Source organism: Rhineura floridana, chromosome 1 (genome assembly GCF_030035675.1).
Source record: "Rhineura floridana isolate rRhiFlo1 chromosome 1, rRhiFlo1.hap2, whole genome shotgun sequence".
NCBI classification, from domain to species: domain Eukaryota; kingdom Metazoa; phylum Chordata; class Lepidosauria; order Squamata; family Rhineuridae; genus Rhineura; species Rhineura floridana.
This window is the reverse complement of record NC_084480.1, coordinates 260,484,734-260,498,958: the sequence shown is the minus strand read 5'-3', so window position 1 is coordinate 260,498,958 and position 14,225 is coordinate 260,484,734. Positions and strand designations below refer to the sequence as shown.

At 41.0% G+C, this 14,225-nt stretch overlaps 1 protein-coding gene across 1 annotated transcript; it reads left to right on the top strand.

Annotated features, from left to right (window-relative positions):
- Positions 1–225: 225 nt before the first annotated feature.
- On the top strand, positions 226–10,860 carry PENK (proenkephalin). Its single transcript, XM_061601795.1, has 4 exons — positions 226–326; positions 440–572; positions 1,626–1,766; positions 9,922–10,860. The coding sequence occupies exons 3-4, from the start codon at positions 1,629–1,631 to the stop codon at positions 10,588–10,590; spliced, it is 807 nt and encodes a 268-aa protein (XP_061457779.1). The 5' UTR covers positions 226–326; positions 440–572; positions 1,626–1,628; the 3' UTR covers positions 10,591–10,860.
- The last annotated feature ends 3,365 nt before the right edge of the window (positions 10,861–14,225 follow it).

Sequence of the window (14,225 nt, the reverse complement as noted above, 5' to 3'; positions counted from 1 at the left end):
CCACACACGCCGGGGAACAGCAGGATCGTGCGTCGTCTGTTGGCCCCAGGCAGGCGTGTGCGCGCCCTCTTCCTCCCCCTCCCCTGAGTACCCGGCGCTCCTACTGGATGTCGTCGGCGCTGCGTCAGATGGAGGCTAAAAGCGATTGGGGAACGCTCGGCGTTTCTCTTTTTTGACTAATTATAAAGTCGCTCTCTCCACTTCCCCGGGTCCTGACTTTGCTGAGGAGCTCCAGAGCCCACAAAAGAGATCGGCCTGGGAGGGGCAAAGCAGGCAGGCAGCAGGAGCAGCTGCTCCGACTCGACCTCGTCGCTCCCTTCTCGCCTGTAAGATTTGCCGGAGCTGGCCACCCTTAAGTAAACAGCCAATGCGTTGCTTTTTCTCCTGTCCTGTCCGTTCCCTTGATTTCGCTTATTTTGTTTTCTTCTTCTTTCCTCAGCTCCTCGAGAGGCTGAGCCGTCGCTTGGCTCTTCGATAAATCTCAAGGGAGCCTCTCTAGAGCCAGCGAAAGACTTCCGCGGAGCCGCTGCTCACTTCGAAAGAACGACCGGGGGAACCCACGAGGAGGAGATGTAAGTGAAAGAGGGAGACGGCTGTCAAGGGGTGTGAGGGACTTCCTAGTTAATCCGCGTGCTCTTTCTGAGCCTTTTCCCGCAGCTCAAGTTTCACTCTTATTCTTTTCTACTTAGCTCAGTGGTAAGTAGGGGTGGAGAAAGCTCCTATCTGAAACCCTGGACAACTGCTGCCAGTCCGAGTAGACAATGCTGAAGTAGGTCTCACCTGGTGTAAGGCAGCATCTTATTTGCCTATGTGCTTCAGTGGAAATGTTGTATTGGTGCTGTAAGCTCTGCAATGAACTTAGATAAAACTCCGTTCTGTCACCATGGATGCTCTCCCTTTCCTTATGGGATCAGCATCACAGCTTGCTCCCTTTCTATTGATCTTGTGGAGTATAGGCTTCAAAGACTAATGATAGTCAATATCCGTTATTCCAAACACATAGTCGATACATCATAATGTAGACACTTTACCCCATAATCAACGTCCTTTTGTACTTCAACAATCAGGATGATTAACGAGTAGTGGCAAGGATTGGATTTTCCCTCTCCCATCCCATGAGTGAAATGTCATTCTAAGCAGCATTAGGAACTGTGAGAACAGAACCAAAGAATAGTAATTATTCCAGATTAATTCAGCCTGAGGGTGGAAATGAAAGGATTAGACATATAGTTCTTGGAAATGTTCCTTCCTTTCTTCCTTCCTTGTTAACTTTCAGGACCCTGCATGTTCAAATGAAGCAGCCTAATTATAAATCAGGAATGTGTCCCCTAAACCATGGAATGAGAGACATGCACTTTAACTGTCTCATGTGCCGGGGCAACATTAACACATTCAATTTAAAGATCTTAAATACTGCACAGATTTTAGTTCTGTGGTCCTCAATGTCTTTTCTTGGAAGCATGCACTTGATTGTAACTTTTTTTTTCAAATCCATGGTTGTTAAGATCATAGCTGGTGTATTATAGCTAAAGTTCTTTCACCCTGATTCCTCTTTGTAACACGTGTGTTTTGAACAAGAAAGCAAGTGATTCTTAATTGGGTTCAATTCTTCCTTCTTTTTGCAGACCATGACACTGCTTCTGAGATGTTATTTTTTGCTCTTAGCTCTTAGCACATGCCTCATCCTTACAGTTCAGGCAGAATGCGACAAGGACTGTGTATCGTGTGCCCACCGATTGGCATACCATGCTGACATCAACCCCTTGGTAAGCAGAATTTTGTCATGTTTCTGAAGAACCCAACTCTTAGCCAATGAAGAAGCCTAAATTCTGCTGCCGTTGTTGTTGTTGCTATTATTATTGTTCTCCTTCCAGATATATCAAGGCAATGTACAAAATATAATAAAAACAACTTAAACATAGTTTAAAACACACACAAAGATGATTTTTTTTAATACAAAATGGACACTATGAAAAGCTATGCTAGCACAATCCTAGTCACCCCCTCATGCACTTTAACCATCCCTGAAGGTCTGTTAAATAATATTCCAATGCATTTTCCACATAAATTTGTGTGTAATGTGTTATTCTAATCTGTATCAATGAGTCTGAGTACAGCATCAAAGAGATGTAGTACTTCTGGATTGTGGAGTACAAGCATGCATGCCCTCAGAGACGTATGCCTTTCCTATAAGGACCTTCCTCACCCACTAGCAGAAGATTGCCTGAAGCCTGAATTTAGTGTTATTGAATTTCAGATAGTCAAATTACCTATGCTTCTATGACAGATTAATAATAAATATTCACAAAACCTGTCATCTGTGGTTTATGCCACATTCCATTACTTTGCTACAGACATACCTGCTACTTCAGCACCTTGGAACTCCCACATTTCTCACTGTTTAAATACTAGAACCTGCTGGCAGGATTATGCAATTGACATGGGACTGATGAGCATAGGAAATAAGTCAGAAGGGATGGGGTTCTTTTGGCATCGAATTAGATGTGTAAATTAGGTATTTGCACCCCTAATTACATTTGGCCATCTATAGTTTTCAGGACCAGCATGAACACCAAAGATCTCAGTTCCATGGTCCGTTATTTATTTATTTAAAATATTTCTATCCTGACCTTCTACCCTATAACAGGGCACTCAGGGCGGCTTACAATAAAATTGAGCCCGTACATAATAATATTGTACACAATAAAAATCACAAAAACATTAAAATAAATTAAAATACATAAAATGCAATTAATATACATAAAATAATATATATACATATACACACACACACATATATGCATATATAGGAAGTGGTACTGAAGGGACTACTGAGGTAAAAATTAACATAGAAGGCATAAAATCAGTGTCAGGCTCTACCTTCAGTCCCGTACAATGCTTACGCCCCAGTGTCATGGTTGTAGTATAACGGATACCACTTTTGGTTTTTGTAGCCTCTTCCTCGGAAGGGCAGTTTTTACGTGATCTAAGTCCTACTATGATGAAGCCTTTAGGCACCACGAACGAACTGATTGGCCAAGTTTCATATAAACAGCAGAAATGGGAAGAGGAATATGATTCAGGAAGGTACAGCAGGAACTGTTCAATAATAGATGGTCTCCCTTTTGATCCCATTTGAACCTAGGTTTTGGTTTTGCTGGGGAGGATATGCCTTCTCTATAGAATATTGCTTTCCTGAATCATCTGGAGGTTCATTTATTGCCTGACTGTGATCCTCTTGTAGTCCAGATTGTATGGAGTAATCAGTGTGCATATGTTGATTCTTATGACAAGGTGGCCTTAGTTAGCTTTTGGCTCTTCCAGCTTTAATGGCTGTATCCAACATAAGGTGCAACTAGTTCCATGTGCTCACAAGGGATCTGAACTTCTGTTGTTCAAACAGCAATCTATGCCAAATGGCAAATCAGTTTTGAAATGTATAATTTGGTTAGTTATTAAATTTATACACCTTTCCCCCCAGGAGGCTAAAGTAGTGTACATGGTTCTCTCACCCCATCCCATTTTATCCCAACAGCAGCCCTAGGGGTTAGGTTAGGCAGAGAGGTAGTACAGCTAATGAGTTTCATAACTGAGGGCAGACTTGAATCTATTTCCCAGCTCTAGTCCAACCCAAAACAAGATGAGTTTCAAAGGTGGCATATGATGTGGCATGTTTGGTAGTGTCTGTTGTTAACAGGGAGAGAATTATGCACCCAGTGGATTTTTGTTTAGTCCTTCTAAGCAAGCTTTTGGTTTTCAGCTAATTCTTCTGGGAACCTGTAGGGCAGCCACCGAGATAGACATGCTTTTGGCTTTGCACTCAGTCTTGGTGCCTTTTAAAAGCTTGGGGCAAAAGAACATCAGATATTGGATTATAATGCCCATATTCCAGACCTTCTGCCAGAAACTAACAGCCCCATCTTTTCATAGAAGGTGTTGGAGACTGTGATGATGTAGAAGTATATTTTTGCAAGGGGGGAAGAAAGGAATCACAAGAGAAATGACCTTCAAGGACCCCATGAAAAATATATTTGAAGTACTATGCTCCTTCATTTCCACATACATCAAAAAGAGTGGAGGTAGTTTGGCTCTTACAGGTTTAAGAATGTTCCTGTAATTTCACTGGGCTGTGATTATTGTGCTTTTTTATTTTCTTCATAACCGCATGTATTTCAGGAACATAATATGGAGCCAGGAACACAGACAGCTGCCTTATACTGACTCAAACCATTGGGTCATCTAGCTCAGTATTGTCTACACTGACTGGTAGCAGATCTCCAGGATTTCAAGCAGGAGATCTCTTCCACACCTACCTGGACATGCCAGGGATTGAAACAGGAACCTTCTGCATGCAGAGCAGATACTCTGCCACTGAACTATGGCCCTTCCCCATAAGCAAGTCAATTTCCAAAAGGAATTTGCAAAACAGTATAAATGAGTGACAGATATAAAAGATAAAATGCTCCCTCCCTTTAATGGACAAAGCTTATCTTGGTGAAAAGACAAGCTTCAAAGCTGTGCAATGCTGTTCTTCAAGCACAGAGATAGTACTCTTGCCACTAAAAGCATGATTCATGTATAGGTTAACCTTCTGGAAAGCTTGAGAATCAGAAATCTCATTGGGCTGTCTATATAAAGCTGCAATCCTGGACCCCTGGGAATAAATTCCATTGGGCATAGTGATTCTTGCTTCTGACTGAGCAAATATACATAGGATTATACACCCAAAAGACCAACTAGAATGTTGAAGATCCATACAAAAAGGGTCTGGTCAGGTCATATCACTTGTTTTAGGACTTGCTGGCAATTCTTGACAATATTTCAGAACACAGAATCTATAAACTGGTAGGCTTTAACTGCAAATGAAGTACATCATGTTCTAAATTTGTTCCCATTTTAAGCCATTAGTAGATGACATATTTTGACAAAATATTTGGACTGACATTAGAACAAGTATTTTGTAAGTGAATTTAATTGGTTTTAAAAACTTTTCTTTCTACTATCAGATTTATCTTCCTTCCATCAAATTCTACTTATCATATTTTCCACTATAAGTCATATTTAATCAATATCAGAATTATTAAGCATAGATTGATAAAATAGCAATGTCAGTATGGAATAATACATTTAGGCTGCAATCCAATACACACTTACCTGGGAGTAAGTCCCACTGAACTCAGTGGAGCTTACATCTGAGAAGACATGTATTGGATTACTGTGTCTCATTCTGTCATTGAAATGAACAGGATGTGCCTAAATTTGGCTGAATGTCAAGTAGCCATTTATTTTAGTTCCTTATGAATCTGAACTCATATTGTAGATAACCATCTGTATAACTGCTCTGTCTTGCAAGAGAAAAAGCAAGCAAGTCAGACAACAGAAGGCTGCAAGGCATTCAATATTCATAAATAACTAGAATTAAAATACAGAAATACATTGTAACTTTGAAAAAAATGATGTTCAAGTTTGTTCATTCATTTACATACATGCAAATAACAATTACACTTACAGCTCTTTTGAGGTCAGTAGAAGATGCCTAACTGAGAGGTGGCTTACAGCCATTGTTAGGATCCCTCCTTCAATCCAGATATTCATATTCAAGTATGAAAGGCTTCTCTTTTTCAAAGACTGGAAGCAAAATACTAAGTATTAACTACCCCTTTATCACAGTTGAGCCATAGGCAGCCATTGTGCAGAAGAAAGAAGCCAGGAGGGGTGGGGGAATCACACAAGAGCCCTGAAGTCACAGCTGGCAGGGTACTGTGCTGGAACATCAAAAACACCAGAAGCTAGAGCCAGTAATGACTATAATTAAAATAAGACTTTTGCCCATTAAGACTTGCCTGGTTATTGAGATCTCAGGATGAAGCCCTTCTAGTCATGCTGCAGGCTGCAGAAGTCCATCTGGCAGCCACCAGGGGGAGGACTTTTTCTGTCATGGTGCCTAGCATGTGGAATCACACACCCCCCCCCCGAAATAAAGTAGGCATCAACTCTATTGAGTTGTTGGCACCTCCTGAAAACATATTTGTTCACCCAGGTCTTGGCTGGAGAAGCCATTGAGAATTATCCAGCTACTGTGGTTATTGTTGTATATTTACAGTATTTATTGCAGTAGCAACACTGAGCATCGCGGCTGGTTCTGGAAAAGGGGAGGGCATTGCAGGGAGCTCATTGTGGTGCAGGCACAGTGGCAGGAGCATAGATTGGCTCTGCCGCTGCGCCTGCACATTGCTGAGCTCCCTGTGCCTTCCCCCTCCCCCTTTCAAGAACGGGCAGTGAGGATCTGCGTTTGGAAGGTGGATGAGCAACATTCCCCTGCCTGCGCCACCCTGCCAATCACTACTGATTTAGTGGACTGTGATGGGCTGTCTTCCGCGTGTCTGAATTTATGAATTACAAACTACCCTGGAATTTTTAGTGAAGGGCAGTATGAAATGTTTTAAATAAATAAACAGATAAAATCCCAGTCTGAACAGGAGGCCCTTCCTGTGAAGACAGCTAATGATGAGTCTTAGTGGTCAGAGTCGTTCAAGTGCTGGTAACCTTTTCCTGCTCAGGAAAATGTTCCAACATGCTGCTCATCATATGAAGGAGGTGTTTATGGTGACTTGGGTTTCTGGTTCCAACCCCTACACCCAACACCATTCTATCAATGATAGATAGTCCTGGAGGGAAGTCATATACTGCTCCCTGCAAGAATCTGAACATCTTAGTTCTCCTCCATATCTATCTACTGCATGAGTGTAATTTATTTATTTCTTTATTAAATTTATTAGTCGCCCATCTGGCTGGTTGTCCAGCCACTCTGGGCGACGTACAAGATAAAAAAAAAAAAGTGTAATGAATGAGTGTAATGAATGAATAGCTTCCCTTTATGAATACCTGCAGGGCGCTGGTCAGCATGACAGTTGGAATGGGAGGAAAGTCCACAGTCTTTAAGGCTATCTTCTATAATAAGCATCAGAGATTTACAGAGGAAGGAAACCAATATGTTTGTATATGCTATGCACGTAGACATATTGCCTCCCGAAAGCCATGAATCAGCTTTTTTTCTTAGTGTGAAATAATCATGCTCAGCAGTATTGTTGCCATTACCACTTAGACCATGAACAGCTACTTAAGTGTTTTGCATAATCAGGATCCAGAGAACTCAGCACCTTACTATATCAGTGTTGTTCTTCATTTAATCATTAGGAGGATATACTGTGACATGAGTTAAGTTTCTTCAACAGAGTTATTTAAAACTAAGCTGTATATAAGTTAGCAATAAGAATGCATAGAATCAGATGAATGGGGAAAATATTTACTGTTTAAAAATATACTGAAACTAACTGCAAAGCAAGCTTCAGTCATGTGCTTATCCTATAAGATTCTAAGCTCCCCATTAGGCATTTCCTTGAAGGTAGTTAAAATTTAAATTGCTGGACAGAATAATGTTTTTTCAGACACTGCCTTCATTCACTGCTGCTATACATGCTCTGTTCAAAATAATTTAAGACTTAAACAAGAACATTTCAATAGGGCTCATTATTGCACTCTGTGCTTGCAAGGAAATGAATTTTCCATTCTTGGGACATTTTGAAGAATGACAGAATTTTTTTGACAGTCAAAGTCAACCAGTTGATGTAGGATGTGTGAAGGGTATTTTTGTTAAGACTTGAAGCTAGCAGAACTGACAACCAATACATGCATCTGTTTGGGGATGGGTGGGGAGGAGCGGAGGGGTAAATCAACCCTACAATTGCATAGCATCATATGTAAAAGGAGAGTACAGCCAAATGAAAGTTTTCTTGTGTTTTCATAATATTTTTTCTCAATCCCTCAATTTGTTCTAAAAATCCAAAAGCCACTCATTTCTATGAAATCATGTAAATGTTGGTAGGATCACTATGGAATATAGATAGCATATACCAAATGATGAAACTGAGCATTGAGAGACTGCACTTACAGTCCAGAAATATGCACATGCAGCACTGAGCTGCTCAGGCAACAAGTTCATGCATATTTGTATGTGTGCCTAACCACCCAAGGGGTGCTCGACACTGCTAGCTTAGGCAGCACCTTTTGGGAGGGGTGGAAAACCTTCATCTAGGACTTCCATTTCCCTGTTCCATTCTGGTCTTACATCCCCAGTCACGTTAGCACAGTCAAAACTGACAGTGCAAACCAATCCAGGGTCAGGAATGTGCAAGCAACTTTCTTTTGCAGAGATCAAGCCCTGGCAAAAATGCTCGGCACTGCTGCATGTACCATTCTCAATTCATCTTTCTCACTGCAGTCAAATGTACATGGATGTGTTTGGATATTTTGTTAATTGGCTGTTGCATAAGAAGCAGAGAGGGAGGTTATGTCTGTATTGAAATTTGTTTTCAGATCCAGAAAATGTTTTAATCAGAACACTCTAAATGAAGCAGTTATACTTTACTAGCATACACTAACCAAATTGTAATACTAAATATAGTATGTTGAATAATTTACACTATAAGCATATATTGCTAACTCTACAGTAATTACTAACATTTAAATCTATATTTTACAGAATATAGCTGGTACTTCACAAGCAGTGAGAAAGGTGTACTAACCATAATAGATATAAATTGGAATTCTGAAACGCATTTTCCATTTTAGAGATTTTAGTCCTTATTTAGCTGTAATATGGATGGGCTGGCATGATTTTTAAGAAGACTTTTTGCTGTGCTGTGCTTTTTTGTACTATTGTGATTGCATTTCTTTTTATTGAATATATGACAATTCACCGATTTAAGTTTTTGAAAGTGACCTTTAAAGGAGTTATTCTAGAAGATGTGGTATAAATATACAAAATAAAACAATAAATAATCCTTCCTTTTCATAAAAATGTATACTTCTATTGAAAATATGTTTGTGACCAATCCAGTTATATAACCTCCTGGCTGGTGCAGCCACTCTTTGGTCACTGCCCTATGTGAGTACAACAGTCAGGAGGTCCCCAGATGGGGACTGTGCATGCAGCCTCTATAATATGTGCAAATGCAGTAACTCAAAAGATCTGCTGCAATTCTGAAACTATTGGCAACCACATGTAGAGCTGTTGTGTGGAAGTGCTGCTTCAAAAACGAATGCCTTCACCTCAGCTCCTTGTCCCAGCCACATCTCAGCAGCCCATACCCCCAAAGGCATGTGTTACTTACTTCATTATTGTAAGATGTATGTTTCAAGATGTCCATCAGGATAATTCTGTTAAACAGATTTTTAAAGATGCTCAGAAACCAGTCATGGCCCAAACGTGGACTTCTTCATCTAAAGGAATTCAGAGGTGGCTACTCAATAAAAGGCACTGCACCAAGTCTCCCTTGAGCTCCTTTGATGGGGATATGTATTTACCTCTGCATTAAACATGTAAATACACCTTTGTCCCTACATCAAGATGCAGATAGCCCGTCTTGGACAACTGTGGTATGTGTAGCTCTGCATGCAGCTGTAGTTCTAGACCATCTACAAAGGTAGCAAAAGGGTTATGAACTTGTCAGATCTGAATGGACTACAAGTGCAGCTTATCTGCTTTCATTGCTGGACTTCCCCATGTTTCAATGGCAGCGTTACATGTTGCCATCCTACGTCTCTGCCTTGTAATGTGTTTCTTCTTTAAGAAATAAATGTGTATATATTGGGAAATGTGATGATGCATCTTTTCTTATCAGTGTAAACCCTACTACAGATTTCAGATTACAGCAGTGCCAAACCTGCCTAGGCCAATAGTTCTATCAGGAAAAGATATGAAAATGGACAATTGTGACCATCTCCCCCTCCCCGCAGAACTTGGTTTATATTCTAAAATAAGAATTTCTTATATTTCTATTTTTAGCAAGACAAGACAAGATTGCAAATGTGTTCTTAATTATATTTTAACATGCATTTGTAAATCAAACTATTTTTCAGGCATGTACACTAGAATGTGAAGGAAAGTTGCCTTCTGCCAAAGCCTGGGAAACCTGCAAGGAACTCCTGCAACAGAGTAAACTGGATCTTTCCCAGGAAGGCAACGGTGCCTTCAGGGACAACCCAAAAGAACAGGATGAGAGTCATTTGCTAGCCAAAAAATATGGTGGGTTCATGAAAAGATATGGAGGCTTCATGAAGAAGATGGATGAGCTCTACCATATAGAGCCAGAGGAGGAATCCAATGAAGGAGAAATCCTTGCTAAAAGGTATGGAGGATTTATGAAGAAGGACTCAGACGATGATGCTTTGGCTAATTCCTCTGATCTGTTGAAGGAGCTTCTTGGAACAGGGGAAAATGCTGAAACTGGGCATTTTCGGGACCTGAATGATAATGATGGTGAGGTCGTCAAGAGATATGGTGGCTTTATGAGAAGCATAAAGCGCAGCCCTGAATTGGAAGATGACGTCAAAGAGCTACAAAAGAGATATGGTGGGTTCATGAGAAGAGTGGGGAGGCCAGAGTGGTGGCTGGACTACCAGAAACGATATGGTGGATTTCTTAAGCGCTTTGCTGATTCTCTGCTTCCTTCAGATGAAGATGGAGAAAGTTATTCCAAAGAGGTTCCAGAGATGGAAAAAAGATATGGTGGATTTATGAGATTTTAATATCCTATTTGTCCTTTTGGTCCCAAATCAAAGACTGCCTCATTGATCATAATTTATTGTAACGTGTTGTACTGTACAGTTTTTTACTGTCCTAGTTTATAATGCAACCTGCTGTCTCTTATTTCAAGTTCTGTGCTCTTTTTAAGTCAACAAATAACTTCTGTAATAACTTCTAATTTGTCTATGTTGTACTTTTCATGCTAAATCTACTTTAGTTACCATATCCATTTCTTTAAACAGTGCGATTGCTTAGCTGTATATACAATAAATTGTTCATCCTAACTGCATACTATATCCTGAAGTTTTTTTCTTAGCAAACACTGTGTTTATACAAAGAAAAGTACTGCAATTCAATGTTTCTGCAAATGTGAAATTTAATTTATTCCTCTCTTCTCTCACTTTTTTCTTAATTTATTAGGACATTCCCCATATTTATTTTAGGAAACTATTTTTTATTTCACTAGTTTAACACAACTGAATGATTTAAAACTTAAAGTGAATACTCACTATAATCATTTATGCCACGCATACTAATTAAAGCACTAAACCATGGTTAGCGTATACTCATTTGTACAACTGGTTTGTGAAATGAATTCATACACTTTCTCTTTTTAAAAAGTAAATTAAAACCTCAAAATTTCTGTATCTGAAGAGTTGCTAGATGTTTCTCAAATTTGGTGGATCTAGCAGCTTTTAATAGGACTCCCAACCCGTATAAATCAACTAGGGTTTTTTTAATGGGACTAATTTGCATTACTTCGGATAAAGCCCTGGGGTCCTGAGCTCAAACTGCAGCTGCTTCACCATCTTCAAACTGAATTGGGCTTTTAACCAGAATTATAGGAACCCATAGCACAGCTTTACCTTACCATGAGGGACAGTACTAATCTCTACAGTTTGCATTAACATTTCAAGATTTGCTGTTCTTTGGCTGCATTCCTTGGTGTCTGTTCTCTAACTACTTTCTTCATATATGTTCATCTCCTATATGTACATCTCTGAGTGATGCTCACAGGTTTGCTTTGTTTCAAACAATGGACTGAATCCTTAAGGATGGAGATAAATCTCATTCAGTCACTCATTGGATACTGCCACTGTTGCTGTCATCATTCTGCTTTATATATCGGCATGTGACTATCAAAAAGCAGTAAAATGGGGCACAATTCTTTGTAGAAAGTAGTTCTGGGTCTCTATTGTGCACAAAACTGATGTCCTTCACAATATGATTCCTGATAACGTAAAGCAAAACACAACAATTTTTTTAAAAAAATTAAAAGACCAGACTGCATAGATACCTCCAATTTTATCTTCACAATCCTGCAGGCTAGGCTGAGAGACTGCGACTGGCTCAGAATCACTCAGTTAGTTTAACGGCTGAGCAGATTTGAACCTGGGTCTCCCCTAGCCTAAGTCCAACACTCTGACCACTACACCATATAGGCTCAATTCACTTTCAGCGGGAATGGGGAACCTGTGGCCCTCCAGATGTTGTTGGACTCAACTTCCATCAGCCCCAGCCAGCATAGCCAAAGGGCAAGGATGATGGGAGTTGCAATCCAACAACATCTGGAGTGCACAGATTCCCTTTCCATGTCTTTCAGCATCACAAGTTCACTCTTTTTCTGTTCAATGAAAGCATCCCTTGCCTAGCTGTTTTCACTCTTTTCTCCAGCTGCAAGGCATCTGTTTCTGCATACACTTTATGTGCATCTGTGGGTAGAAACATACTGTTTAGCTGGTTCTGCTGCATCTCCACCTCTCCTTTTAGAAAATTGGGACACATGACACTTGTTAAAAACCACCCCTTTTTACTGAGAAACCTTATGGGAGCCACTTTTTAAAAATTTGGCTTCAAGGAGAGTTCACAGCTGATCGTCAGACAAACCCATTCCCTCTCAGGGTATGGCTAATAAAAACGCTTTGATCTGGCAACTAGTATGTCGACAGCCTGTTTTCTCTGCCCAACCTTTTCCAACAGTCAGATCTGATTTCACTTCTTTCTTTCACAAAGGGCAAAAAATCACAGCTCCGTCCATAAGTTTAACAATATTGTTTATAATGGTTTAAGGCTGATGCCTTGTAATGTTAGATGGAATTGACATGGAATATGTCAGATAAAAGGAGGTAAATGTGGCAGTAGTTGTGAAAATGTTGCATGCAGTCTGTTTTCATTTGAGGAAATTGAGGGGGGATTAAATTCAGGGTTATTTTAAAAGAGTAGAAAATCATTTATTTTCTCCTCACACTTTTAATGAATTTATATTTAAAAACATGCATTTTTGTTTTGCAAGAAAACTCAAGGTGATTAACATAACAGAATTAAAAACAGTTCAAAAACATGAGTAAAACAGCTACAGCACTGGAGGACTGGAGAAGCCCTGCCCTGGGAGTGAGCATCTGGGTGCTCGCTTCCCTGGGTTGCTGTCTCTTGAGACAGCTGAAGTCCCTGGAAGTGCTGTAAGGACTGGGACCTGCCTGACCCTCAATCCAGAGAGAGGCTGCAGTCAATCTGGCAGCCTCTTGCATCAGCATCTGGCTGGGTCAGGGGGCATAAAAGCCCAGCAGCCCTTGGGCGGAGGGTCTGCTGCTGGCAGGGTCACCAATGGAGGGGGTCATACTTTGGGGAGCCCCTTGAGGAGTCCCAAGGGTGAGGGCAAGACCCTTTCTATTTTTTAAAAAAAAACAATCTAGAGGAGATTGGTAGTGGGAAGGGTGTAAGGCGCATGTATGGTTCCTGCACAGAGTGAGAGCCTGTGCAGTGGACTGTGTGATAGTAGAAAGTCACCAGATGCCTTCAGAGTGAGAGTTGGTAACTGGCAGAAGGCTGTCCCTCCCTGGGTGTGAGATTGGGAGGGAGGGAGTAGATGTGCCCTGTGGGAAAGATATTGGGTGGTGTAGTCCTGGTGATACTGTTTCCAGTTCTCTCGAAGGCATACTGGGATAGCTGTTCTGATAGGTTTTATGGGTGGGCTGCTGTTGTTCATATAATGTGTTTAGGAGGAGTCTTGGGAAGGACATGGGTGATGCCATTCCAATTTCAGAGGGAGGTATAGCCATGGGGAGGCAATGGGCTACCATGGAAGACTAGAGCAGGGCTATCTATGCCTTGTTCCTTGCTCGCACTCCTCCCATGGATGGGTTCATGGTTGCTGTGTGTGCTGTTGTTTAATGCCAGATCAGTACACAATAAGACCTGATCATGGATGAGGGTGCAGATTTGGTGTGCGTTACTGAGACTGGGATGAGTAAGCTGGGATGAGTGACCTGACCCAGCTTTGCCCACCTGGATACTTGGTGCAACACCAGCACATGCTGTTGCTGTGGTCTACAGAACTTCCATCTCTGTAGCAGGAAACCACCCTGTCTTGGAACTGGCTGTGAGCACCTGCATCTGATGTTGGGCCAAGGAGACAGGAAACTAGGGTTGCTGCTGGTGTATCGTCCACCCTGCTGCCCAGCAGCTTCTCTGACCAAGCTGGCAGAAGCCGTCTCAGCTATGGTATTGGAGGAGCCCAGAACAATAGTCCTGGGTGATTTCAATGTCCATGCTGAGGCTGTCTCTAGCATTCTGGCTCGGGACTTCATGGCCTCCATGACAACCATGGGATTGTCTCAAATTAGCTCCGGTCACATAC